We start from the raw sequence: 25,614 nt of genomic DNA, 5'->3' as shown, positions 1-25,614 counted from the left end.
TAAATGTATTTTTTTTCAAATAAATGCAGTCTTGGTGAGCATAAGATACTTTCAAAAACAATAAAAAAAACTTAATTATTCCAAACATTTGTACAGTAATGATATCCCATTTTTTTTAACAACAAGTTAAAATAGATTCATAATTGGATTTTTTTTTTCAAGTAATCATTCATAAACCTTTTTTTATATATATACATACTATATTAGTATATCTCTTCACGATCAGAGTGGCTTTTATCTGCCCTTTACTTTTTTCAGGTGAACTTGGAATGGACAAATAGTCACTGAAATGACACACGTCCACTTCACTTCCTACTTGCATTCATCTTATATGCACTTCTACAGGTATTTGTGAGCCGGCGACATTGCTGACGTCAGATATTTCAAATATTTACCCAGCCAGGCGTGCGATTCAGACAGGTAGGCTGCAAAATATTTCACTGACTCATTCTCTCTGACATGTTTGATTCTCGAACAGATATGCTGCACACATGACTGATCACATCCTGTGACGTTTGTGTCCCTAAATGTGTGAGACAGTTTCTATTTAAATGCCAAGTACATGCTGATATTTACAGCATTAATATGCCATGATGCTCTAATTGTGATTATTGATGGTGTTGATTAAAGAAATAATTCACCCCAAAATTTTAATTTGCTGAAAATGGACTCACCATCAGCCCATCCAAGATGTTGGTGAGTTTGTTTCCTAATTGGAACAGATTTGGAGAAGTTTAGCATTACATCACTTGCTCACCAGTGGATCCTCTGCAGTGAATGGGTGCCGTCAGAATGACAGTCCAAACAGCTGAGAAAAACATCACAATAATCCACAAGTAATCCACACTTTAGCCACTATTTTAGTCTTTAGTCTCTTATCAGATGTTTGGACTTGCATTCTGACGGCACCCATTCAATGCATAGGATCCATTGGTGAGCAAGTAATGTAATGATAAATTCCTCCAAATCTGTTCCAATAAAGAAACAAACTCATCTTGGATGGACTGAGCATGAGTAAACTGTCAGAAAACTTAGATTTTTGGGTGAACTATTCCTTCAGCATAGCAAATCATCCTCCCATTTTAATATAATATGTAGTCATTTTTGTTTAATGCTCCTTGATGATGTGATAACTCCCATCAAACATCATAATGAAAAGGGGACAAATTTATGTGCTGGTTTGGCTGTTACCTCGTGCATGGCCATGAAGAGCTCCCAGTCGTAGCTGGTATGCTGGCTGGCCATGTCCTTGGAGCACATCTGCTCCAGAGAGTCCATGGTGCTCTTTTCTGGCCCCAGCTGCTCTTTCACAGGTGTCTGTCAGGGGTAACACACACACACACACACACACACACACACACACACACACGAGGAGACTCTTTAATCTGAACCATAGTATTTGACCATTCTGTTAATTAACTAACTGCAGAATGTAACCTTTTATATTTGATATTGATATTTTGAAATTGTCTCATTCAATAATTACATGATATTTTAATCAAATTGAATAAAAAAATAAATCATTAAATTAAATATAAGTAATTGAATATTTGCTGTGATAAGCTCATTATTTAAAGTGTTCTAAGATAAAAATCCCAAAACATTTTATAACTAGTATTGCTAAGTATTTCAATTGGCAGAACAATAAATATGCCACAATTATGTATATTTATAGCGAACTTGTAGGGCTAGAATCCCTGCCATTAGGGATCTTTTACAATGAAACAGCAATAATTCTGTTGGCATCTCTCACCAGTTGTTTCACTTGGCTGGCAGAGCAGAGGAAAAGCTTCTCATTCACTCCTAAAGAGGCAGAGACCGCCGTGGTCTCCAACTTCAGCTGAACCCTGTCTGCAAGAGGCAAGCAGAAGAAACTTTGATCACATAAAACATCTGATCAGGTAGGACATAATCTAATATTAAAGCTGTAACAGTTCTGGCACAGTCAGAAGATCTTCAGAGGAAATTCTGAACCCAAATACTCTGAATCTCATAGCTTACCTCCTGAGGAATTCATCTTGACTAGCACATAGTCGCTCTCAGGATCCACTAATGTAGTCAAGATGTCTTTCACTGAAGCATCGACCGGCAACATCACAGTGACAGCCTTATGATCTGGTTTAAAGATCTCATACAATACTGCAAACGGACAATTGGACTATTTTAAATTTAATTAGGTACATTCCATGGTGTCTATTTTGATTAATTTGAACAATTTCACAGGGATATTATCCTTGTTTTATCTGCCCTTGGTTTAATTTATTTGTGACACAGGTTGTTATTAAAACTCTCACAGAAGTAAAAATGCAAACCTTTATCTTGAGCTTTAATCGACCGTAATTTCCCCACTGGCTCTTTGTAAGCAGAAAACCAATCAAACTTTTGGTTTAGCTGAAACAAACAGATGACCATATTGGATATTAGAGCTTGCAGGGTTTCCAAAAGGCAGTTTTCAACATGTGTAGACAGACTGGGTGTCTGAAATAAATGGACTGCATCGATGGTCTCAGGTATGATGAATTTTCTCCGTCTGCAAAAAAAGTGCACTTCTTATTCGAAGAATGTGAGGAAACCATTTTAAAACCTTTTTTTTTTAGGATGCCTTCTCAGAAAAATCTGAAAAAGTTCCTACCAGTATGTTTTGCATTACTGCACTACAGTGTCTCCTACAGAGTTCTGTTGTGTTTTTGTGTGTATATATACATATACTGATATACAGTGTTGGGGAAAGTTACTTTTAAAAGTAACGCATTGCAATATTGTGTTACTCCCTAAAAAAGTAACTAATTACGTTACTTAGTTACTTTTTATGGAAAGTAATGCGTTATATTACTTTTGCGTTACTTTCGTGTTACTTTTTAAATATATTATCAGGGCTTTACTTGAAAAAAGTAATCTGATTACGTAACTCGCATTACTTGTGAGTTATATACATATACATATAAGTGATTTTAAGTGACTGGCAGGTTTACATTACACCAGTAGGTGGCAGGTTGGCGGCAAATCGTAATGATTAAACTGATTCGTTCGAGGAAGATTCATTCAGGAACGAACCAAGTGAATGGGTGAATCATTCGTTCAACCGATTCTTTCCAAAACACTTATTTATTCAACAACAAAACACCACTGTGGTGGGTTGCTGAAAGATGTAGCAACCCACCACAGTTTATATGAAGGAGAATTCATTAATTAACGATAAAACATTAATAACTTTTGTGGAATGATGCAAATTTTGCATTAGTTAGTGTTTTCAGAACAATTCAGTTCGTTGAAGAATTGAGGCTAAAAGCAAACTCGTAAAAGAACAGATCAGCTGCCGCTGCGTGTTGTTGATTCCTTAAAATTAATAGGCTCATAAGAGTCATTTGTTCGTGAACCAGAGTACGCTGGTCGCGTTGAATGTTTGTTTATATGTGCTGCTTCATTTGAAATAGAAAACCATTTCTAGCCAGTATTTCGCAGCACACGGGCTTTCATTTGTAATACATTCAATACAGACTGCAAACTCACATTCACAACTAAGGTCAAATATGATATTCTTTTTTTTCTTGAATTGTATCAGTGGGGAAGCCGCTGTTGGAAAGCTGTACAGGGAAAACTGTTGCACTGTACTATGTACTGTGCATATATGTAATCGTTAGACACCTGTTCTCAAATACACTGCACACTATATAACGTTTGACTGGGTTTTATGTGACAACGGATAACACTGACCTACTTTTAGTGTACATTTCAATGCGTGTATGCCTCTCAGAACGGGATTTACTTTTCTTTAGTTCTCTTAGTTTGTCTAAAGACCTCAGAGATGTTTACTTTTCCAGCGGCCAGTCTGTTTATCATGCTGTGTCATAAAGTAAGTAGGATTTATTGGTTGGTCTCTTATCACTGCAAGTTTCCCATTAGACTAAGAAAGAAGGGCCTCTTACCTTCGTCAGAGTGTGACATCCATTCTCAGTTCTGTAAGGAGTATAATAGGGAGCAGCTATGAATGTAGGATTATGTAAAGAGGGTTGATTGCTTGTATATCAGTCTCAAGAGAAAAGGTGTGGACTTTATAAATGCAGGTCAAAGAAAGATCACTTATGGTATTTATTACTTTATGACTTCTGATTATATTATCAGTTTGATTCTGGAAATGCTTCAAAGTGTGAAGTGCAGTAACTGTGCAAACACTGGCAAAGTATCTTTGTAGGTTACTTGACTTGACTTTGAAGTACAGCTGAACAATATCCATCAGTCACATGTTCACAAAGCATAGTATAAGAGACCTGATTTTGGTCATTATGACCAAATATTTATGTGCAAGTGTTTGTATGTGTACAAATGTGCATTGGCAAGTGTGTTACTTACATTTTTGTCTTTCTCCTGTCCCTCAGCTGTTCTCTGAGCATGCTGGAAAGTCTCGAGTCAGCCATCACCGCTTCCCTGAATTTCTATCACAAAAATAGTGATATTTTAAATCATCTTAATTTTGCATTACATTTTAAGACAACAGCACTGACAATGCAATTAACTTATAATGTGACACATTTTTTGAGAAAAATACATATTATTCAAAGGAAAATATAGTAGGGTTGCACTTAAATGTATTAATTGGGATCTGATTGGATTATACATGTTAGGTTATAATAATATTACATTTATTTTTAATTTTTATTATTAACATTAGACTATGCAAAATTAATATTTTTTACATTTATAAAAATGTCAGTTTTGATTTTATTTTATTCAGTCTTTAAGGCTTAAAGTGTCTCACTTTCACCTCTAAAGTGCCATCAAAGTACTGGGTTTTCATATAATAATACATTTGAAATGTTTTACGACTGAAGAAGTACTACAGCATTTAATTTTTACCTCTAGGAATTCAGAAGCCACAGGATTGTCCCTCAGTAGCGGACCGTACAGAGCCACCCAGTGAGCCACCAGTTTCACAACCTTCTGCTTGGTGTTGAGAGCATATGCTGCCTTCTCCAGGTCTGTACCTTCTGATGGCTCCACTTGGTAGGTGCAAACACAGGTTAAGGATAAAAAAACACTCACTTACTGTTTCAGATAGAGCTTTGAGCTCTTCAGCATAAAGACTGGTAACAAAACAAGTAAAACAGAGAGAAATAGCAATATGAAGTGGAAAATCAGTAGTTCCTGTAGTGGCAGGATATTGATGCTGGAGGGCCGCACAGAGCTGACTGCAGGGCATGAAGACTGGATGTGTTAAAAGGAAGTCAGTCACACTGGGATCTGCAGATGTACAAAAGAGACTCATAAACGTCATTAACAAGGACTTGTTTTCTTTGCTGAGCTGTGTGGAGAATCCCAGAACAATCTGAATCATCTGACTTCTGGTTTTAAACACCAAATGAGCAGGAATGTTTTGGTCCGTTCTTCTGCAGTGGTACTGTACCTAACTGATCGGTTTTAAACAAACAAATGCTAGATTCCTAAAGTTTTTATATTTAAAGATTTATTTAAATGTTACAAGTTCAGCCATACCTATAAAATCAGTGCCATTGGTTTCCAGTTTAATCGTCTCCAGCATGTGCTCTAGGATCTTCTCTGGCGTTCCTGACATTACTGTGTACCTGAGAGAGGTGGATAATTCATATTCATAATTAAGTGTCCTCCATTTCCATCATTCATAATTGGTTGAATACACTTGAAATCAAGTAACAGTGATGACTAATGATTGAGCTTGCATTTCATTGTACAATAGCACTTTTGTAGGTACATTTCCAAGGATGAATCACCTAAACTTTCACTGCAGACATTGAACGGTTTTACCTATTCTGGATATGTATTATTCAGGGCTTGTTTCACTTGGTGATTTTATATCAATGATTTATGAAGATTGATTTGAATTGGCTGATTTAATTTACTCAATATGCATGGTAAAATGGGCTTAACACTGTGAGGAGATATTCTCATAAATTAAGTCAATGCAGTTCAAATGACTAAGTAATTGCTTTTATTAACCCTAAAAAGCCTGCTGTATTATATTTGAGATGCACATTTTTAAGGCCTCTAAAATGTCAACATAATCAAGACCTTTTTTTTGAAAACCTGTTGTACACGATCTACTACATGCATTCTGTGGTAAGCATTTAAATATCTTACTAAGACATATTATTGGAAAATATCGAGTGACAACGGATATTTATATGCATTTTATGTAAGTAGTCAGCTGTACTGTTCAATCTCATTGATTTATACTACAAGCTTACAATACAATACATTACAAACTGAACCAAATCAGAATTTCATCTTTTTAGCCACATGAATATCATCAACTGCATCAACTCTGATTTTTCCTTCTTAAGTATGAGCTTGTTAATTGTCATCATATCATGCTATGTGAGCCATAAAAGCCTGATGTATTAATTATGATATTCAACAAAAAACACACATGCAAACTTTTGTTTTTAATATTTTGTCTAAAGGTTCAATAAACTTCTATTAAAAAAGGTAAGAGTTAAATGTTAGCTGTATATTCAATTCAATTCAAATTTATTTGTATAGCGCTTTTCACAATACACATTGTTTCAAAGCAGCTTTACAGAAAATGCATGCACGTCTACATTACAATTTAGAGTTAATATATTTTTTGATGCTAAAATAATTTTTATTTAATTTAAACATCAAAAAGTAAAATACTACTTTTTGCTGTTCTGTTTGGTTATGCTCGTTATGGTGCAGAAATTTCACTCTTGAGCTTTGATTAAATCACTGAGGTGTGCAATTTAGCATAAAAATGGACAAAATCATTTACTTGCTGCTGCTTGCTGATCCTCCCTGATAGGTGGATAGGTGAACCAGAACGACTTGACCATGTTCCTCCAGGCGGACAGTGTTGGCCTCGACATCCTGCAATTAAATTCAGGTTAAAGACCACCATAGATACCCATCCATGCAGATCCTAGTCTATGCACACACACAACCTACCTTAAGGATACGTATAAAGTCCTGCTTGTCCACCCGCAGGAAGTGGCAGTTGTCCTCTCTCAGGATGATGGTGGCAGAACGAGGGGCGTCGTTCACCAAGGCCAGCTGCCCAAAGTCATCTCCCTCATGAAGCGTGGTCACCAAGCCCTGTGTGACGCACATACACAAGATCATCTTTCCTTAAGAGGAAGCGCACAGTATGAATTATACCTTCAAACAATGTAAGTATATCTATATTTAAACTCAATGACTTCTAAAGGTCGCTCACATGAAGTTAAATGGCTTTACCTTGCCGTGTGTGATAACATTAATAGAGCCTCTCCAGATGATATACCAAGAAGTTCCTTTGTCCCCCTGACTGAATACTGAAATAAACACAAACACATTACATTGTTTTCCTATAGTATACACAATCTTACCATTCTTTTTTTGAGAGGGCATCAGTTTCCAAAATTACAGAATTTTTTCCCCCTGATGCAAATACCTAAACATCCTTAAACAAGATACATTTATTTGAGGTGCAGATTTAACATATGAATACTTATTTTCTGAGAAATTGAACAACGTTAAGTCAGTTTATCTGTCAGTGTAGTATGGCAGATATTTGTTCTTGTTTTAATCATAATCTCACTTCATTTTGATCAGTTTCTCAAAAAACAAGACTAATTAATTAATGTAATATAGCTTCTCGAGTAAACGTATCTCGATTTAAGAATCTTTAAACGTGCACTGGACAACAGGACAAAAATACTGATAAGGAAAATTTTGTATTTTTAAACTTTGATGTGTTGCTAATACAAGATATTTACATTTAGAGACCATATTGACATAGTTACATTTAATTTATTTAAATTTTCTGTACTTGGTCTTAAAACGTCTTAAATTTACCTTCAATAAACCTGTAGAAACCCTGTTGTAAATAACAATAATCATGCTCATGCACAACTTAATTAAAAAAAAAACATTTTAATTATTTAAATACCTCCCCTCTAACCACCTGCTCTATAGAGAATCAATTCCAGTTAATTTACAATAAATAAAATCAAGACTCATCCAATATTGTTTTATTTTTGAATATCCTGTTTCACTCAGCAATACATTCCATTATAGAAGAAAAATCGGTTTCATGTTTCATTTTTACATTAATTATATTAAATTAAAAAGGGCATGTCCAAGTCCATTGGATCCATTTAAAAAAGTCATTTAATCTTAATGTCAGAATTCAAACTGAATTTTAAAATCATAATGCAGTATTAATATGTCTGAAAAAAACATGAGATATGTGACCCTGGTCTTAAGTCGCTGGGGTATATTTGTAGCAACAGCCAAAAATACATTGTATGGGTCAAAATTATTGATTTTTTTTTTATGCCAAAAATCATTAGGACATTAAGTAAAGATCATGTTCCATAAATATATTTTGTAAATGTCCTACTGTAAATATATCAAAACTTAATTTTTGATTAGTAATATGCATTGCTAAGAACTTCATTGGGACAACTTTAAAGGCGATTTTCTCAATATTTAGATTTTTTTGCACCCTCAGATTCCAGATTTTCAAATAGTTGTATCTCGGCCAACATCATAACAAACCATACATTAATGGAAGGCTTATTTATTCAGCTTGTATGTATTGGTCAATTAAAAAAAAATTGGTTTTGTGGTCCAGGGTCACATATGAGTCTGAATAAACTAAACTAATATGAGCTTATGAAACTTGACAGATTTTTAAAAGTGACTAAACTACCCTATTAGATAATCATCAGTGTCTCCTCCTACTCGTGCTATTCACTATGCATGATTGACTGCTGCACTGACGCCAGACGTGCTGTAAGTGCTTTCATTTCTTTTCCCTTTGTCTCTCAGTTTGCTGATATTAGGATGTCAATCATCCAGTTCATCACGTAACAAGGGAATTACACAATAAAATGATTTAATCATCTCATTCGCATGCTGTCTGTCTTTGGTGTCTAAGCAGGACGTTTGCTGCTTATTTTTACTCTGGCTAAGCACAAGTTCAATATTTAGCACCGTTCCTTCTTCCCGCCCACCACTAATGAAATGTCATCATTGCTTTCACACTCACAGACTGTTCCCGCCTTGGCATGGCTTTCAAAAACCAGCACTGCTGCCAGCTCCTTCCGAACCTATGGGAAAGAATGAAAGAAATGAGGGATGAATGAAGATTTGTGGCGTAAACAAACATGACTGCTGTCAGCGACTGTTGACTTACAGATGTAGACAAGTGGGCCACAGCTTTGACGTGCAGAAGTTCTTCGTAAATAACTTCTAGATCCTCTGGAGTTCTCTGGCTTGGGCTTTGGCATGGACACAGATTATTCGCACATGAAGTGTGTGGGTTTTTTGATGTTAAAATTCTGTCCCAGCTTAAAATCTTCAGACAACTATAACTGTCTCACAAATATAGTGCTTGTCATGTTAGACTTGATATGATATTGATTTTAAAAGAGTCTGGCATTAGCGTGTTTCTGAGCTTGTTATTTTTCAGACTGTTTTGGCACAATTTTTGGTGTCTTACCATTTACGCAGTATCATAGTCAGAAGAGCATCTGAACCCATCTGGACCAGGAGCGATAAACTCTCTTGGAGTTCGTCGTCTTTGGAGTCTTTCTCGTTAGTTGTGTGATTAAGGTCAAACTCTGCCTCCATAAAGCGGTAAAACTGTGTGTCTTTGTCATGAAAGTTTAACTCCTGTTTTACTGCACATTTTGACAGAAACATTGGTTGTCAGTTAGTCAATACACTACCGGTCAAAAGTTTGGGATCAGTAAGACTTGTAATGTTTTTTTAAAGAAGTCTCTTATGCTCATCAAGGCTGCATTTATTTGATCAAAAATACAGAAAAAACAGTAATCTTGCAAAATGTTATTACAATATAAAATAATGGTTTCTATTTTAATATCCTTTAAAATATTATTTATTTCTGTGATGCAAAGCGGAGTTTCCACCAGCCATTACTTCAGTATAAAGGGTCACATGATCCTTAAGAAATCATTCTAATATGCTGATTTATTATTAGAATTATCAATGTTGGCAACAGTTGTGCTGCCAAATATTTTTTTGGAAACTGCGATACCTTTTTCAGGATTCTTTGATGAATAAAAAGTTAAAAACAGCATTTATTCAAAATCGAAATATTTTCTAACAATATAAATATTTGCTATCACTTCTTTAACACATCCTTGCTGAATAAAAGTTTTCATTTCTTTCAAAAAAAAGAAAGAATAAAAATGTACTGACCCCAAACTTTTGAACGGTAGTGTATATTGTTAGAAAAGATTTCTATTTTAAATAAATGCTCTTCTTTTAAACTTTTTATTCATCAAAGAATCCTGAAAAAGGTATCGCAGTTTCCAAAAAAATATTTGGCAGCACAACTGTTGCCAACATTGATAATTCTAATAATAAATCAGCATATTAGAATGATTTCTGAAGGATCATGTGACACTTTATACTGGAGTTATGATGCTGAAAATTCAGCTTTGCATCAGAGGAATAAATTAGAATGTAATGTATATTAAAACAAAAAAAAAACGTTATTTTACATCATAATAATATTTCACAATATTAAATTTTTTCCTCTATTTTTGATCAAATAAATGCAGCCTGTAAAAAACATTACAAATCGTTCTGATCCCAAACTTTTGACTGTTAGTGTTTATTCAGATATATAATACTAATAAAAATAATTAAATAATAACATGCTTTTTTTTTGGCCATGGCAAAACTTTTTTTTTTTTAGGCATGTACCATTGTAGCAAATAATGATTGAACACGAATGACGTAATTCCTCAGTATCACAGTATTACAGTCTGATACTACATCACTGTACCATAGAACTTTTTGTAAAGGGAAAGCATGCAAGAAATGAAGATAATCTTGTGTTGATATCTAAAGATATTAATACTCACCATGACTCAGAATGCCCTCATCCACCAAAACTTGCCACATTCCGACTGCCTGACTCCGGGACTGGAAGCAATCATTGAGTTTCATTAGCCAGTCCACAAGTTCCTTCCCACTGCAACACTGTCTGTGGGACAAACCAGAGAACCATTTTGCTGTCAAAAAGCTGACTGAACTTAAAGTGTTACACATTTATCTGCATGTCTCTATGGTTGAATCACGTGCGTTGATTTATTTGTTTTTCCAAAGGATTCTAAGTGACTTCCTGGGAATGATTAGATGCATTTCCATCAAAGTCAGAAATATAACACGCTTTGCACAACAAGCACATGACAGACAGAGTGAAATATTCACCTGTAGGTCTTAAGATGGTGTTTTCTGTCTCTTATCAGGCCTGGGTTACGCTCCATCAGAGTGCTGTACACCACCCGCGCAGCCTTCAGGATCCGATCGGATAAAAACTGATGGAGAGAAACAGAACAAAAGGTAATGAACATCATTATTGTCATTATTTTGTAAATGTTTTCTAAGCTGGTCTTATTCTAATATTTGAAATGTCTTTGAATGCTGCTTAAACATGACAGGACATTAAAATTGACAACATTTTTCTTCTTAAAGTTTTAAAATGTTCGAAAAATGTTTTGACTGTGTTTTGAAAACTGTTTATAGACAATGCGAAATTAAAATTGGCACCATTTAGGTTCTTAATGACTCCGAATGAATTTATAGTTATTTTAACAACGTTTACATTTGACATTTATTCATTTAGCAGATGCTTTTATCCAAAGCGACATCAAAATGAGGAATACAACAAGCGATTCATCATAAAGAGGCAAATAAACACAATAAACTCATAATGCAAAGTTTCAGACATCATTTAGAATAGTATAAGCTAGAAGCACAGAATTTGTATTTTATTTTTTTAAAGTAGGATGCAGTTAAGTGCTCGCTGAACAGATGAATTGATAGCTGTCTGTTGAACATTGTCAGGGATTCAGCATTCTGGATGAGGGTGGGAAGATCATTCCATCAGCAAGGAGCGGTGAATGAAAATGTTCTGGGAAGTGACCAGTAATATCAATCCAGTCAGCTAAACGGTCCTATCAAATCCTGATGGATATATCCCACCCTAATTATTTCCCTCTGAATATGCCACATTATGCTATTTAAATGCATTGCAATTGCTGTTTCATGTTGTGTTTAAATTGGATGAAAGTTTGCTCATTTCCAAAGGAAGACTGGAAATGTTTACTCTTGTGTTTACATTCATACACACAATTAACTTTACAAAAGTATCAGCCTTATAGAAACAGTGAGTTGAGGGTGAGAACCTGCCACATTTTTTCCAACACCTCCTCCGCTGAGTTGAATTTACCAAACTGAAGATCGCTATCTTTCACACTCCTCCCCCGTATGGAAGCTGTTTCTCTGCTCGTCTGTTTTCCTTCTATCAACTTGCTTTGTTTTCATCCATCCCTCCCTTCCAGGACTTCTGTTTTCATTCCACGTCTCCTCCTTTCCCACTCTTCGCTCTGTTGGCCCCCCCCGCAGACGGCGCGTCCCGCTCCCAAACAGACTGAGAAAACTGGAGTGTAAGAACTCGACCTTATTGATTGAGGCTACAGTTTATTGAACTACTGAAGCATGCCACCGTTGTTGCTACGCAGCCTTCGTTTTTTTCTGCATGCCTGCCAAGACCCAACTCACTGATCACATGGTGATAAAACTGGTTTGGCGCATTGACACGAAGTTAAAAAAGCAAACGTCTGTTGAAGTGGAGGCAAACATAGGATGATATGGACAAGTTGGGATAGCAAGTATTGCATTAAAAGCTAGATATTTAAGATTTTCCTGCTGAAAAGGGCAGCTTAGACTGGCATCTGGTTTTAGTGCTGGTTTGCACTAACGAAAGGAGGCTTGCAAGTTAAAATATAATTAGAAACATAAAATGTTTTTTTTTTTTTTTTTTGCTGACGACACTATGCATGTGATTGAAGTGGTTTTAGTAGAGATCACACACACACCAAAATACACCTCATTTTTACATTTATGCTTCAGAACATCAAAAGCTGCAAGTTCAAAGCCAAACGCCTCAAGCTGTTGCATGAGGCCATAACAGCACAGCAACCAAAGTAAAACTGATAACTGTTTGTCCTATTTTATCCTTACCCATCGTCAAGAAATGACTAAAACACATCTGTTCCACCTTTATTTGACCCTCTAACTCTAGCACTTTCTATTCTATTTTAATTCTACCTTATCTAAATTATTTTTCTTTTTTTTAATTACTCTAGTCTTCAGTGTCATATGATCCTTCAGAAATAATTTTAATATGCTGATATAATGCTCAAGAAACATTTATCAATGTTGAAAACAGTTGAGCTGCTTAATATTTTTGTGATTTTTCATGATACTTTGATGAATAGTTCATAAGAACAGCATTTTTTAAATTGTAACAAAATCTGTTACTTTGATCAATTTAATGCATCCTTGCTGAATACAATTATCCATTTTCTTAATTTACTGATCTCAAAACTTTTGAACTGTAGTTTATTTTTTATGTGCCATAAGACAGTATATGGCAGTATGAAAGATATAGACCGTATACTAGCATAAAATGGTTTCATGACCCCACCATCCATCTTGTGCGACAGCATGTGCATGTGTTAACATCTAGCTTAATTCAGTACTTTATAATCTGTAGCTAATATATTTAGATTCATCTTTTAGAAAGATTTGTACACTCAATATCCTATTATTCTATTACAACCTATATTTCAATATCCTATTAAAACAACTGCAATATTGCAGAGTATTTGGAATGAATAATATGTGGATTAGGACACATGCTTCTGCTCCACCCTAACTGCCCCATTCTTTAGTCTTGTGATTTTATGGAAAGTCTCAACCTTTATTTGTTTGTTCTGTTCCTCCGCAGAACAGTTTGTCCCAGGATGAGGTCTTGAACTTGAATTGCCTTCATTTCTCACACTTTATTTGTTGTGGTTGTTGCTGAGGGCGGTGGCGTGTGTCCCTTCTCGGCCTGGTCGGTCAGTCACAGTGATGTAATTGGCTTCTGACTCGTGAGGGATCGGCTGACCCATCTTTTCAGTCCAAAGAGAGGCCAAATCTGCAGTGCTGTTCTCACAGGACCACTCCATTAAATGCTACACAAGGACAGTTCTGAACAGAACATGTGCTATTTCTCCAGTCCAAATTATCCAGGGGCAATTTCAAAGTTACAGCTACTCTTAATTAATGCCTGTTAATGTAACTCATTTGGTAATTAGTATCTAAGTAGTTTAGCCAACTAAGCAGCATAGTCCTAGTAAATGTGGTCAAGCTACACCTATAGCCCGTATTCTCTGAGACACTTAGACGCTGCAGAACTCTCCATCTAGCTCACTTTACACAGTGTGTCCCCAGACACTGTGTCTGCAGACCCTGAGCATGTAAATCTCTCCCCTGTCATCTCTGCTTCATGATTTTGTCCCTGGAGATGAGGGTAGAGATGGGAACAGTAGCTGGCAGCCTATTCCCAGCATTCTAAAGTCTCCTGGGGAATAATTACTTCACTGTGGATCACTGACTTTGACAACTCTCTCTAACATTTGGGATTAGATGTATCATAGGATACCTGTGACAACAAGAAGTATGGCTACCCTTCAGTCATTCTCCATTTTACCCAGATATCAACCTTACCATTCAATGTACATATTAATGATATTTGTAAATGCCTTGAAAATGTCATAGGTCATTTTAGTGGATACACTACCATTCAAAGGTTTGGGGTTGGTAAGATTTGTCAAATGTTTTTGAAAGAAGTCTCTTATGCTCACCAAGGCTGCATTTATTTGATAAAAAATACACTGTAATAAAAAAAACCTGTAATATTGTGAAATAGTATTGCAATTTAAAATAACCATTTTCTATTTTAATATCACTTAAAATGTAATTTATTTCTGTGATGGCAAAGCTGAATTTCCAGCAGCCTTTACTCCAGTCTTGTGTATAACGTCTCGGGTTACTTATGTAACCATGGTTCCCTGAGTAGGGAACGAGACACTGCGTCCTCTAGGGGTCGCTATGGGGAACGCAGTTCGAAGTTCCCATGAAAGGGAACGTCTCGGGTTACTTATGTAACCATGGTTCCCTGAGTAGGGAACGAGACACTGCGTCCTCTAGGTTTCTTGCCATGCTGCGGACGCAAGCTTCAGACGAAGAAGTGAATGATGTGTAGCTCCCGGCACCGATCTATACTGTAGTCGCACCGGTAGGGACGTCATGGCTGTCGCCGGCCAACGAGTTGGGGTTTTTTCAATGTATGCTTCAGACACGGGTCACGACGAGGCGGTCCCCATAGCGACCCCTAGAGGACGCAGTTCGAAGTTCCCATGAAAGGGAACGTCTCGGGTTACTTATGTAACCATGGTTCCCTGAGTAGGGAACGAGACACTGCGTCCTCTAGGTTTCTTGCCATGCTGCGGACGCAAGCTTCAGACGAAGAAGTGAATGATGTGTAGCTCCCGGCACCGATCTATACTGTAGTCGCACCGGTAGGGACGTCATGGCTGTCGCCGGCCAACGAGTTGGGGTTTTTTCAATGTATGCTTCAGACACGGGTCACGACGAGGCGGTCCCCATAGCGACCCCTAGAGGACGCAGTTCGAAGTTCCCATGAAAGGGAACGTCTCGGGTTACTTATGTAACCATGGTTCCCTGAGTAGGGAACGAGACACTGCGTCCTCTAGGTTTCTTGCCATGCTGCGGACGCAAGCTTCAGACGAAGAAGTGAATGATGTGTAGCTCCCGGCACCGATCTATACTGTAGTCGCACCGGTAGGGACGTCATGGCTGTCGCCGGCCAACGAGTTGGGGTTTTTTCAATGTATGCTTCAGACACGGGTCACGACGAGGCGGTCCCCATAGCGACCCCTAGAGGACGCAGTTCGAAGTTCCCATGAAAGGGAACGTCTCGGGTTACTTATGTAACCATGGTTCCCTGAGTAGGGAACGAGACACTGCGTCCTCTAGGTTTCTTGCCATGCTGCGGACGCAAGCTTCAGACGAAGAAGTGAATGATGTGTAGCTCCCGGCACCGATCTATACTGTAGTCGCACCGGTAGGGACGTCATGGCTGTCGCCGGCCAACGAGTTGGGGTTTTTTCAATGTATGCTTCAGACACGGGTCACGACGAGGCGGTCCCCATAGCGACCCCTAGAGGACGCAGTTCGAAGTTCCCATGAAAGGGAACGTCTCGGGTTACTTATGTAACCATGGTTCCCTGAGTAGGGAACGAGACACTGCGTCCTCTAGGTTTCTTGCCATGCTGCGGACGCAAGCTTCAGACGAAGAAGTGAATGATGTGTAGCTCCCGGCACCGATCTATACTGTAGTCGCACCGGTAGGGACGTCATGGCTGTCGCCGGCCAACGAGTTGGGGTTTTTTCAATGTATGCTTCAGACACGGGTCACGACGAGGCGGTCCCCATAGCGACCCCTAGAGGACGCAGTTCGAAGTTCCCATGAAAGGGAACGTCTCGGGTTACTTATGTAACCATGGTTCCCTGAGTAGGGAACGAGACACTGCGTCCTCTAGGTTTCTTGCCATGCTGCGGACGCAAGCTTCAGACGAAGAAGTGAATGATGTGTAGCTCCCGGCACCGATCTATACTGTAGTCGCACCGGTAGGGACGTCATGGCTGTCGCCGGCCAACGAGTTGGGGTTTTTTCAATGTATGCTTCAGACACGGGTCACGACGAGGCGGTCCCCATAGCGACCCCTAGAGGACGCAGTTCGAAGTTCCCATGAAAGGGAACGTCTCGGGTTACTTATGTAACCATGGTTCCCTGAGTAGGGAACGAGACACTGCGTCCTCTAGGTTTCTTGCCATGCTGCGGACGCAAGCTTCAGACGAAGAAGTGAATGATGTGTAGCTCCCGGCACCGATCTATACTGTAGTCGCACCGGTAGGGACGTCATGGCTGTCGCCGGCCAACGAGTTGGGGTTTTTTCAATGTATGCTTCAGACACGGGTCACGACGAGGCGGTCCCCATAGCGACCCCTAGAGGACGCAGTTCGAAGTTCCCATGAAAGGGAACGTCTCGGGTTACTTATGTAACCATGGTTCCCTGAGTAGGGAACGAGACACTGCGTCCTCTAGGTTTCTTGCCATGCTGCGGACGCAAGCTTCAGACGAAGAAGTGAATGATGTGTAGCTCCCGGCACCGATCTATACTGTAGTCGCACCGGTAGGGACGTCATGGCTGTCGCCGGCCAACGAGTTGGGGTTTTTTCAATGTATGCTTCAGACACGGGTCACGACGAGGCGGTCCCCATAGCGACCCCTAGAGGACGCAGTTCGAAGTTCCCATGAAAGGGAACGTCTCGGGTTACTTATGTAACCATGGTTCCCTGAGTAGGGAACGAGACACTGCGTCCTCTAGGTTTCTTGCCATGCTGCGGACGCAAGCTTCAGACGAAGAAGTGAATGATGTGTAGCTCCCGGCACCGATCTATACTGTAGTCGCACCGGTAGGGACGTCATGGCTGTCGCCGGCCAACGAGTTGGGGTTTTTTCAATGTATGCTTCAGACACGGGTCACGACGAGGCGGTCCCCATAGCGACCCCTAGAGGACGCAGTTCGAAGTTCCCATGAAAGGGAACGTCTCGGGTTACTTATGTAACCATGGTTCCCTGAGTAGGGAACGAGACACTGCGTCCTCTAGGTTTCTTGCCATGCTGCGGACGCAAGCTTCAGACGAAGAAGTGAATGATGTGTAGCTCCCGGCACCGATCTATACTGTAGTCGCACCGGTAGGGACGTCATGGCTGTCGCCGGCCAACGAGTTGGGGTTTTTTCAATGTATGCTTCAGACACGGGTCACGACGAGGCGGTCCCCATAGCGACCCCTAGAGGACGCAGTTCGAAGTTCCCATGAAAGGGAACGTCTCGGGTTACTTATGTAACCATGGTTCCCTGAGTAGGGAACGAGACACTGCGTCCTCTAGGTTTCTTGCCATGCTGCGGACGCAAGCTTCAGACGAAGAAGTGAATGATGTGTAGCTCCCGGCACCGATCTATACTGTAGTCGCACCGGTAGGGACGTCATGGCTGTCGCCGGCCAACGAGTTGGGGTTTTTTCAATGTATGCTTCAGACACGGGTCACGACGAGGCGGTCCCCATAGCGACCCCTAGAGGACGCAGTTCGAAGTTCCCATGAAAGGGAACGTCTCGGGTTACTTATGTAACCATGGTTCCCTGAGTAGGGAACGAGACACTGCGTCCTCTAGGTTTCTTGCCATGCTGCGGACGCAAGCTTCAGACGAAGAAGTGAATGATGTGTAGCTCCCGGCACCGATCTATACTGTAGTCGCACCGGTAGGGACGTCATGGCTGTCGCCGGCCAACGAGTTGGGGTTTTTTCAATGTATGCTTCAGACACGGGTCACGACGAGGCGGTCCCCATAGCGACCCCTAGAGGACGCAGTTCGAAGTTCCCATGAAAGGGAACGTCTCGGGTTACTTATGTAACCATGGTTCCCTGAGTAGGGAACGAGACACTGCGTCCTCTAGGTTTCTTGCCATGCTGCGGACGCAAGCTTCAGACGAAGAAGTGAATGATGTGTAGCTCCCGGCACCGATCTATACTGTAGTCGCACCGGTAGGGACGTCATGGCTGTCGCCGGCCAACGAGTTGGGGTTTTTTCAATGTATGCTTCAGACACGGGTCACGACGAGGCGGTCCCCATAGCGACCCCTAGAGGACGCAGTTCGAAGTTCCCATGAAAGGGAACATGATCCTTCAGAAATCATTCTAATATGCTAATTTGGTGCTCAAGAAACATTTCTTATTATTATCAATGTTGAAAACAGTTGTGCTGCTTAATTTTGCTGCTAAAGTTCAAAAGAACAGCATTTATTTGAAACAGAAATATTTTGCAACAAAGTGTTTACTTGTCACCTTTGATCAATTTGCTGCCTCCTTTCTAAATGAAAGAATGAATTTCTTTTAAGAAAATTGTACTGATCCCAAACCTTTGAACGGTAGTGTATATGTTCATTGCTGTAATTTTGGACATGTTCCACTCTTGAAACTTGAAAGTGTCAAATGAGTATTCATTTTGAAGGCGTCTATTATTCATCTTACATCCCTTTTTTTGGTTTAAAAAAAATTTGCTAGCTATATTTACATGCATACTTGCTTTTCTGATTCTCTCAGGTGTGTCTAAGGATTCCAGGCGAGCTCCAACCAAACTACCAGGTCATAGAACACTGCTTATGTGACGTCTCCACATGACTAAGGGTTTGTCCGGAGGGAGAGGGAGGCATTGTTCGAGAGTAGGTCATATTGCTATACAAACAGTCACCAAAAAAATGTAGAAAGGCAGCATGGTAGCACTTACTGTACAATATACTGTAGATATGTGATTATACATTTCTAGTTTAGAGCTGTAGTTGGCTAGGATAAATTATGCTTTTTCCAAAACTGTGAGAATGATTTGCATTTGTAAATTATAAGATTCTATTTATAAAATATTTAAATAAGTGTATTTTTTTTTTTTTAAGTATTTTGTAATTGTAAGCTATTGTTACAAATTGTAAACCTATTAAATTATTCTAATTATAAGAAAGTTTAGTTAAATAAATTGAAAAAAATAGAATGTGACAAAATTTATAAAACAAAAATTGAAAAAACTTTAGATTTATTTTAGTGTGATCACTACTGTGCACCACCTGAACTACTGAAAAACAACCTTATTGTTCATCCCTGTTTGTATGAATATGAATAGCTGCTCAACAAAACAACAGAGCCTCATCCTACTGAGATTTGCAAGCTTCTAACACAATACCTCAACTACAGAGTCTTGTCGGGGATGTGGTTGTGCTTCCTTTGTATACAAGTGTTAGTCACCCACATGCATAGGGGTTTGAAGTAGCAGCAGCACAGCCCCGTCCTCCTCTGTTGTGTGGGGAGGAAGCAGGCTGTGTTTTCCATCTGTGGGCGATGGTAACAGCGGAGGCCGTCATGATGGTGTGACCTTGGTGAGCTGAGGGAAAGGCTTCATTCCGTACAATACAGAGCGAACTCACAATAGAGGTGGGCAGAAATTATATTAGAAACACTGGGGCCACTCAGGACGCATAATGGTTATGAACTTATAAAGGATATTGTTGTTAACTAAAGTATTCAAAACTATTTTGTAAATTGAAGTAAAGCTGAAATAAAGTATTAGTTTAAAACTTTATTTTAGGTTTTTGCCAAGGCAACATTTGTCATTTTTATTTAGTTTAAGTTGACGCACTAAAATTACTAATCAATAAATAAACACTAAAACTGAACTTAAACAAAAACTGAAATAAAACAAATTTAACCTATAGTAATATAAATAATAATAATGACAAAAGCACAGGACTGACTAACCCTAAAATAATTACTAAAAATGTAACTAAAAATGAAAGCTAACTTAAAATATAAACTTAAATATTATATCTAAAAAATACTGACGATAACGCTGGAACTTGTATAGGCTGGTGTAAAACTGCCGTGTTGCTAGGGTGGCTGTCAAGTGTTCAGAATGTTTATCTCGTAGCTATATAGTTGCTAAGTTGTCTGGATGGTTGCTATGGTGTTGCAGCGTGGTTTCTAAGGTATTCTTGGATATTGCTTAGAGGCCAGAATCAAAAGAAACCCACCATCAAGTCTCTGTTACATTCTAATCTTTAGATATGGCTGGATAGGGCTTTAGAAAAACCTTATTTAGAAAACTCTACTTATTGCCTTAACTATGAATTATAATAATAGTGATGCTTGCCTTAAAAAACACCACTAATAATAGAAAAGATCAGAGGGCTCAGATGAAAAAGCTTTCCTCGTTCACTTTCTGCTTAGAGGAACACACTCCAGGAATCACTGTGCCCACAAAAAACACTCCAGGAGCTGAGAGCATTCCACAGATGAACCGTCCTTCCAGAGCCCTGATAAACCACATTTAAATCCTTGGCAATATTGCCTTTTCTAATTAATCAGGCACTGACTAATTCTCAAATATGCAAGCGCAGATATCTGCTTAAAACCTAAAAACAAAAAGCTTTTCAGCTGCATTTTCTGACATTCCCCCCTTTGTGTTGAAAGCAAAATCGCATAAGAGAAGAACAGAAAGGTGTGTGCAAAGGAAATGGGTATTTTTGGTCAGTGTTGGAAAAGTTATTTGTAACGCATTACAATATTGCTTCACTAATTGCGTTACTTTTTATGGAAAGTAATGTATTATGTTACCTTTGCATTACTTTTTGTCACCCGAGCGCACCCCCCACCCCCCACACACACACACACACAAAAAGTTATATTTTTGGCAACTGTAAAGGCCCTTTGACTCCAAAAGTGAAATTAATAAGCCTCAGGGTGAAGGAAATGCCTCTGCTTCTGCATCTCACTCCCAATTTCTCTCAACATGCATGGGGACAGGAGACGTGTCAGTGAATAAATGGGAAAACAAGGTAACTTGCGTTACATATTTGAAAAAGTAATCTGATTCGGTAACCCGTGTTACTTGTAATTAGTTACTTGTTACCCCCAACACTGTTTATGGTAATTAAGTGTATGGTTTAAAAGACACAAAACAGACTCATTTGAGGTCTCAATGGGTTAGGCAGCTGCTCATAAGATAAGCAGAATAGAAACAATAGCTATGCATATGTTTGCCTGTGATTTGAGGAATGTTAGATAAGGTTGAATGAACTATGGTGGGGGTTAGCCTCTTAAATTAAAAAAATGTGCTCAGATTTGCCCAAAATCAGCTAATTTAATTGGAACGCAAACATTTCTCATCAAATTCTTCCAATGCTAAATTATCTGAGCTGCTACTTTTACTGTAAGTACACAATTGTCTAATTTGTTTCTATACTATATATCTATATAAAATTTTAGGAAAAACATCTAAGACAAAGTTGGTATTACATGATGCTGATACAGAGCTAGTTTAACAAGATTTTGAAGATTTACTGTACATTGAAGGTAGCCAGTACAACAACATGTTTACAGTGGCTTCCTCCCTCAGGGGCTCACATGATACTGAAGGGACATGTGTCATATGAGCAGAGAAAGTTGCACTTTAATGCTAGAACCACCTGTGGTAGTGAAATAGCTGCAAAAGAGTGATGAAATGTATATGCAATCATACTATTTCACATTCAGAAAACATAAACCATTACGCATGCATTACAATTGCACAAAACATCACAAATTAACGATCAAAACACAAATGAAATGACACTCAGATGGAATGACAGACCTGTGTTTTGAACATTATGATGTGTAATTATGGTTGTTTGTCAAAAACAACAACAAAATGTGTTTAAAATGAATCTGTTTTTATGGTTTATTGCGGCCTCACCCGTTAAGGAGAAATGTTGTGACATCTGGGCAAAACTACTCCACAAGATGCGTAATATTATATTTCACATGTTGTGTTTTGAGCCATATTTAGAATTTCATCAACTCTTTTATGTCCTTAACATTATTGTACAGAGCCGCCACCCTTTATAATCTCTGTGCGCGTGATGTTATAAACACATAGAGGTCAGAGGTGTCAAGATAAAAGATGCCACACATCCCTATGAACAGCTTCACTGGAGCTCATTTAAAAGGGTAGATCACCTAAAAATTCAAATTCTGTTATCATTTACTTTCTTTTTACTGTCTAAGGTGGTTCATATGGCTTGAGCAACTTAAATTTTGGTCTCATCTTCTTAAAGTTACTTATCGTTTGACTTCAGAAGATTTGAATTCTAGTGAATGAGTTGCACGATTTGATTTTATGGTACTTATCTACTTTTCGAAGCTTCAGTCTTCATTCATTGTAAATGCATGATAAACAACCACTACATTGTTTAAACTTTCTCCTTTTGTGTTACACAGAGGAAAGTCGGTTTGGAACGATATGAGGGTGAATAAACAATGTCAGTCATTTCATTTTTGGGTGAACTGTCCCTTTAAGGCTTGTCAACATGTACAAAACCCAGGCCACTGTTCAAAGGCCTTCATACCTGTTTGATGGTGTCTTGTGTGTCCTCGGCTTCTGGCAGAGGTGTCTGTGAGGAGAAAAATAGAGAGAACGAGTTTAAAGTCCGTGTAAAGCAATATTAAATATGTGTTCCGAGTTTGTCACACCACAGAAAAATGTGTTATTAACCACACAGACAAATTTGGATGATAGAAAAAAAAACGCCACGTAAATAAAACAAGGTATCAAAATCTTGAAAAAAAAATCAGTATTCTCTGCACTCAAATGCTGGGGGTGTGTTCGCTGTCAGGGCTGAATATTGTACAGGCAAGGACCAGTCGATAAATCTAGTTTTAAAGTAAAATAGTAATAGAGTTTTTACAATCAATCCTGCGACTGGCAAAATGCCATTCTTTCCATGTACAGCATCAAAACTATTAAAACATGATACAACAAAGGAACCGAGGGCTAAAGAGTGCCAGAAGACATGCCAGACTAATGCTGCCATGTGTGGCATTTAACACTATAGCACTGGACATGATCTTTGCCACCTGCTTCCCTCTCAGCAAAGACTGATGAACTGCCTTAATGTAATTAAGATTCACACAAGAATTCAAGAGGAATGTTTGGCTCTTTAAGCTTGCGGGGTGGAGGAGGGCCTTTGTCTTTGCAATACAATTTGCTTGACTGATTAACAAATGTGCTGAGGCTGTGCAAAACACAAAACATTAGACAGCAGGGTAGATATGTATGGAAGCTAATTTCTGCCATGGAATTAAAAAAAACAAATAAAAAAGGTAATTGGATTTTTTTTTTTTTTAATCTGACAATTTAGACTTTTTTCCCCTCACAATTCTGAGAAAAAAAGACAGTGATAAATATGACTAATTTGCCTTTTATGAAAATATTAAACATAATGTAAGTCAATTAAATAAAAATGTTATAATAAAATATTTGCATGTAAAATAAATATAAAAATAAAACAATTCTACACTATATACATGTTATTTTTGTTATTAATATCAAATTAAATACCTGAGATCAAAACTGTGTATTCAGCAGAACTGTGTAATATCTGTGAAATAATAAATTACTTTCAGACATATTGATAAAGTCTATTCGCATAAACGACGACACAATGAATGTGGCTATACACGGTGTAAGTCTAACAATGACATTTTCATTAAAAAATAAATAATTTTTGAGAGAACTATTCCTTTAATGCCCATTATGTTGTTGAAAATTGAAAGGACACTAGAAAAGAGAAAGCATTCGAGTGATTTCAAGCCGCTGAACTGGACCACATACTTGAGAATAAACAGGTTGTAAGCATGCATATCTGATTGGATTCCTGCTCAAGAGGCGCTCAAAGTTTTGGTTCTCTGTCCAGCCATTAACAAACAACAATTGCCAGCAGCTCTGATTTCTGTACAGCATAAACACATTACACCAAATACACAAAATAATGTTCTTTTTAGCAACATCATATGACCCCTTTATCAGAGCATCAGTGAGACTGAAGACAGAATAATGGATGAACTATGTTTAAATATTTATTGGTAAGCTGTTAACCACTGGTGATTTAGATGCCCAAGTGCTTTTTAGTTATTGATTCTGCAATGAACTGACCTATAGAGGAATCTCTGGGTAATATCAAATATAATTCATCATATCATATTTCATGGTACAGGTGAATAACCAGGCCCACACAGAATCTGTGTGCCAAAGAATTCCTGTCACTCACAACGCAATACACAGCTTCAATTTAAGTTTCTTAAATATTTTAGCAAAGCAATATAATTTTTGCTTTCAGCTACATTTAAAAAAATAAAGGTTCCAAAAGTTTTTTTTGCAGTGCCATAGAAGTGCTATTTTGGTTTTGACAAAGAATCTTTCAGTGAACAGTTCTTAAAAGATTTGTTTTCTTTTAGTGTGAAAAACATAAAAAAAATCTAAAGAACCTTTTCTACTATATAGCACCTTTTGTGCAATAGAAAGATTCCATGGATGTTAAAGGGGGTACATGGAACCATCAATTCCATTATATTATATATCCAATTCTCTGCATTTTTGTGCATGCACCATGAGGAACGGGTGACTTGTATTTTAGCTGGAAGCAATGGTTTGAAGTTAAAACATTTTAATGATGAATTTGTTTGGAGATTAGTGCGGATTACTTGTGGATTATTGTTATGCTTTTATCAGCCTTTTGAACTCTCATTCTGATGGCACCCAATTACCGCAGAAAATCCAGTGTTGAGCAAGTGATACACTGCTAAATTTCTCCAAATCTGATGAAGAAACAAACTCATCTACATCTTGGATGGCCTGAGGGTGAGTAAACTTTCAGCAAATTTTCAAGTGAACCATTTCCTTTAAGACTGATGTCTCAGTCTGAGGTTTGGTTTTTGTACCGTATTCTGACAAAATATACATAATTTCAGCTGGAAAAAAACTCCAGAAAATAGCAGACAGATAAAAGTCAACCCTGATAGACTGCAGACAGTGGCACATTGACACAACACATGGATATCTTTTTAACTAGGGCTCTTTATGTTAAAAAGTCATGACCATTATTGCTGGAATGTAGAAGAGGAAAATGTGGGTCCATCTGACAGTCAGCAGTGCAGAAACTACAATGTTTCCTAATTGGAGTAACTGCTTTCCATGTGTATTTGAAGACATGGATAAGTATGGGATTAAACGTGCAGGTTAATCAATGGTCAATGTAATATGGAGA

General features: G+C 38.2%; 1 protein-coding gene across 3 annotated transcripts in view; it reads right to left on the bottom strand.

Moving 5' to 3' along the window:
- rapgef3 (Rap guanine nucleotide exchange factor (GEF) 3) overlaps positions 1–25,614 on the bottom strand; it is a 37,051-nt gene that overhangs the window by 4,557 nt on the left and 6,880 nt on the right. For all 3 annotated transcript variants that reach the window (XM_016289861.1, XM_016289878.1, XM_016289870.1), the window contains 18 exons: positions 22,918–22,962; positions 11,218–11,324; positions 10,869–10,990; positions 9,476–9,656; positions 9,170–9,254; positions 9,023–9,083; positions 7,225–7,301; positions 6,937–7,083; positions 6,764–6,858; positions 5,491–5,579; positions 5,160–5,238; positions 4,855–5,005; positions 4,351–4,433; positions 3,927–3,957; positions 2,313–2,391; positions 2,002–2,139; positions 1,754–1,851; positions 1,192–1,317 (listed from right to left, as the gene is read on the bottom strand). In XM_016289861.1, coding sequence (XP_016145347.1) covers positions 1,192–1,317; positions 1,754–1,851; positions 2,002–2,139; positions 2,313–2,391; positions 3,927–3,957; positions 4,351–4,433; positions 4,855–5,005; positions 5,160–5,238; positions 5,491–5,579; positions 6,764–6,858; positions 6,937–7,083; positions 7,225–7,301; positions 9,023–9,083; positions 9,170–9,254; positions 9,476–9,656; positions 10,869–10,990; positions 11,218–11,324; positions 22,918–22,962 — 1,794 coding nt within the window. The remainder of the gene's footprint in view (positions 1–1,191; positions 1,318–1,753; positions 1,852–2,001; positions 2,140–2,312; positions 2,392–3,926; positions 3,958–4,350; positions 4,434–4,854; positions 5,006–5,159; positions 5,239–5,490; positions 5,580–6,763; positions 6,859–6,936; positions 7,084–7,224; positions 7,302–9,022; positions 9,084–9,169; positions 9,255–9,475; positions 9,657–10,868; positions 10,991–11,217; positions 11,325–22,917; positions 22,963–25,614) is intronic.

Source organism: Sinocyclocheilus grahami, unplaced genomic scaffold, assembly GCF_001515645.1.
Source record: "Sinocyclocheilus grahami isolate Dianchi unplaced genomic scaffold, SAMN03320097.WGS_v1.1 scaffold13.1, whole genome shotgun sequence".
In the NCBI taxonomy this organism is placed as follows: Eukaryota; Metazoa; Chordata; class Actinopteri; order Cypriniformes; family Cyprinidae; genus Sinocyclocheilus; species Sinocyclocheilus grahami.
The sequence above is the reverse complement of the archived record's forward strand: the minus strand, read 5'-3'. Positions and strand labels throughout refer to the sequence as shown.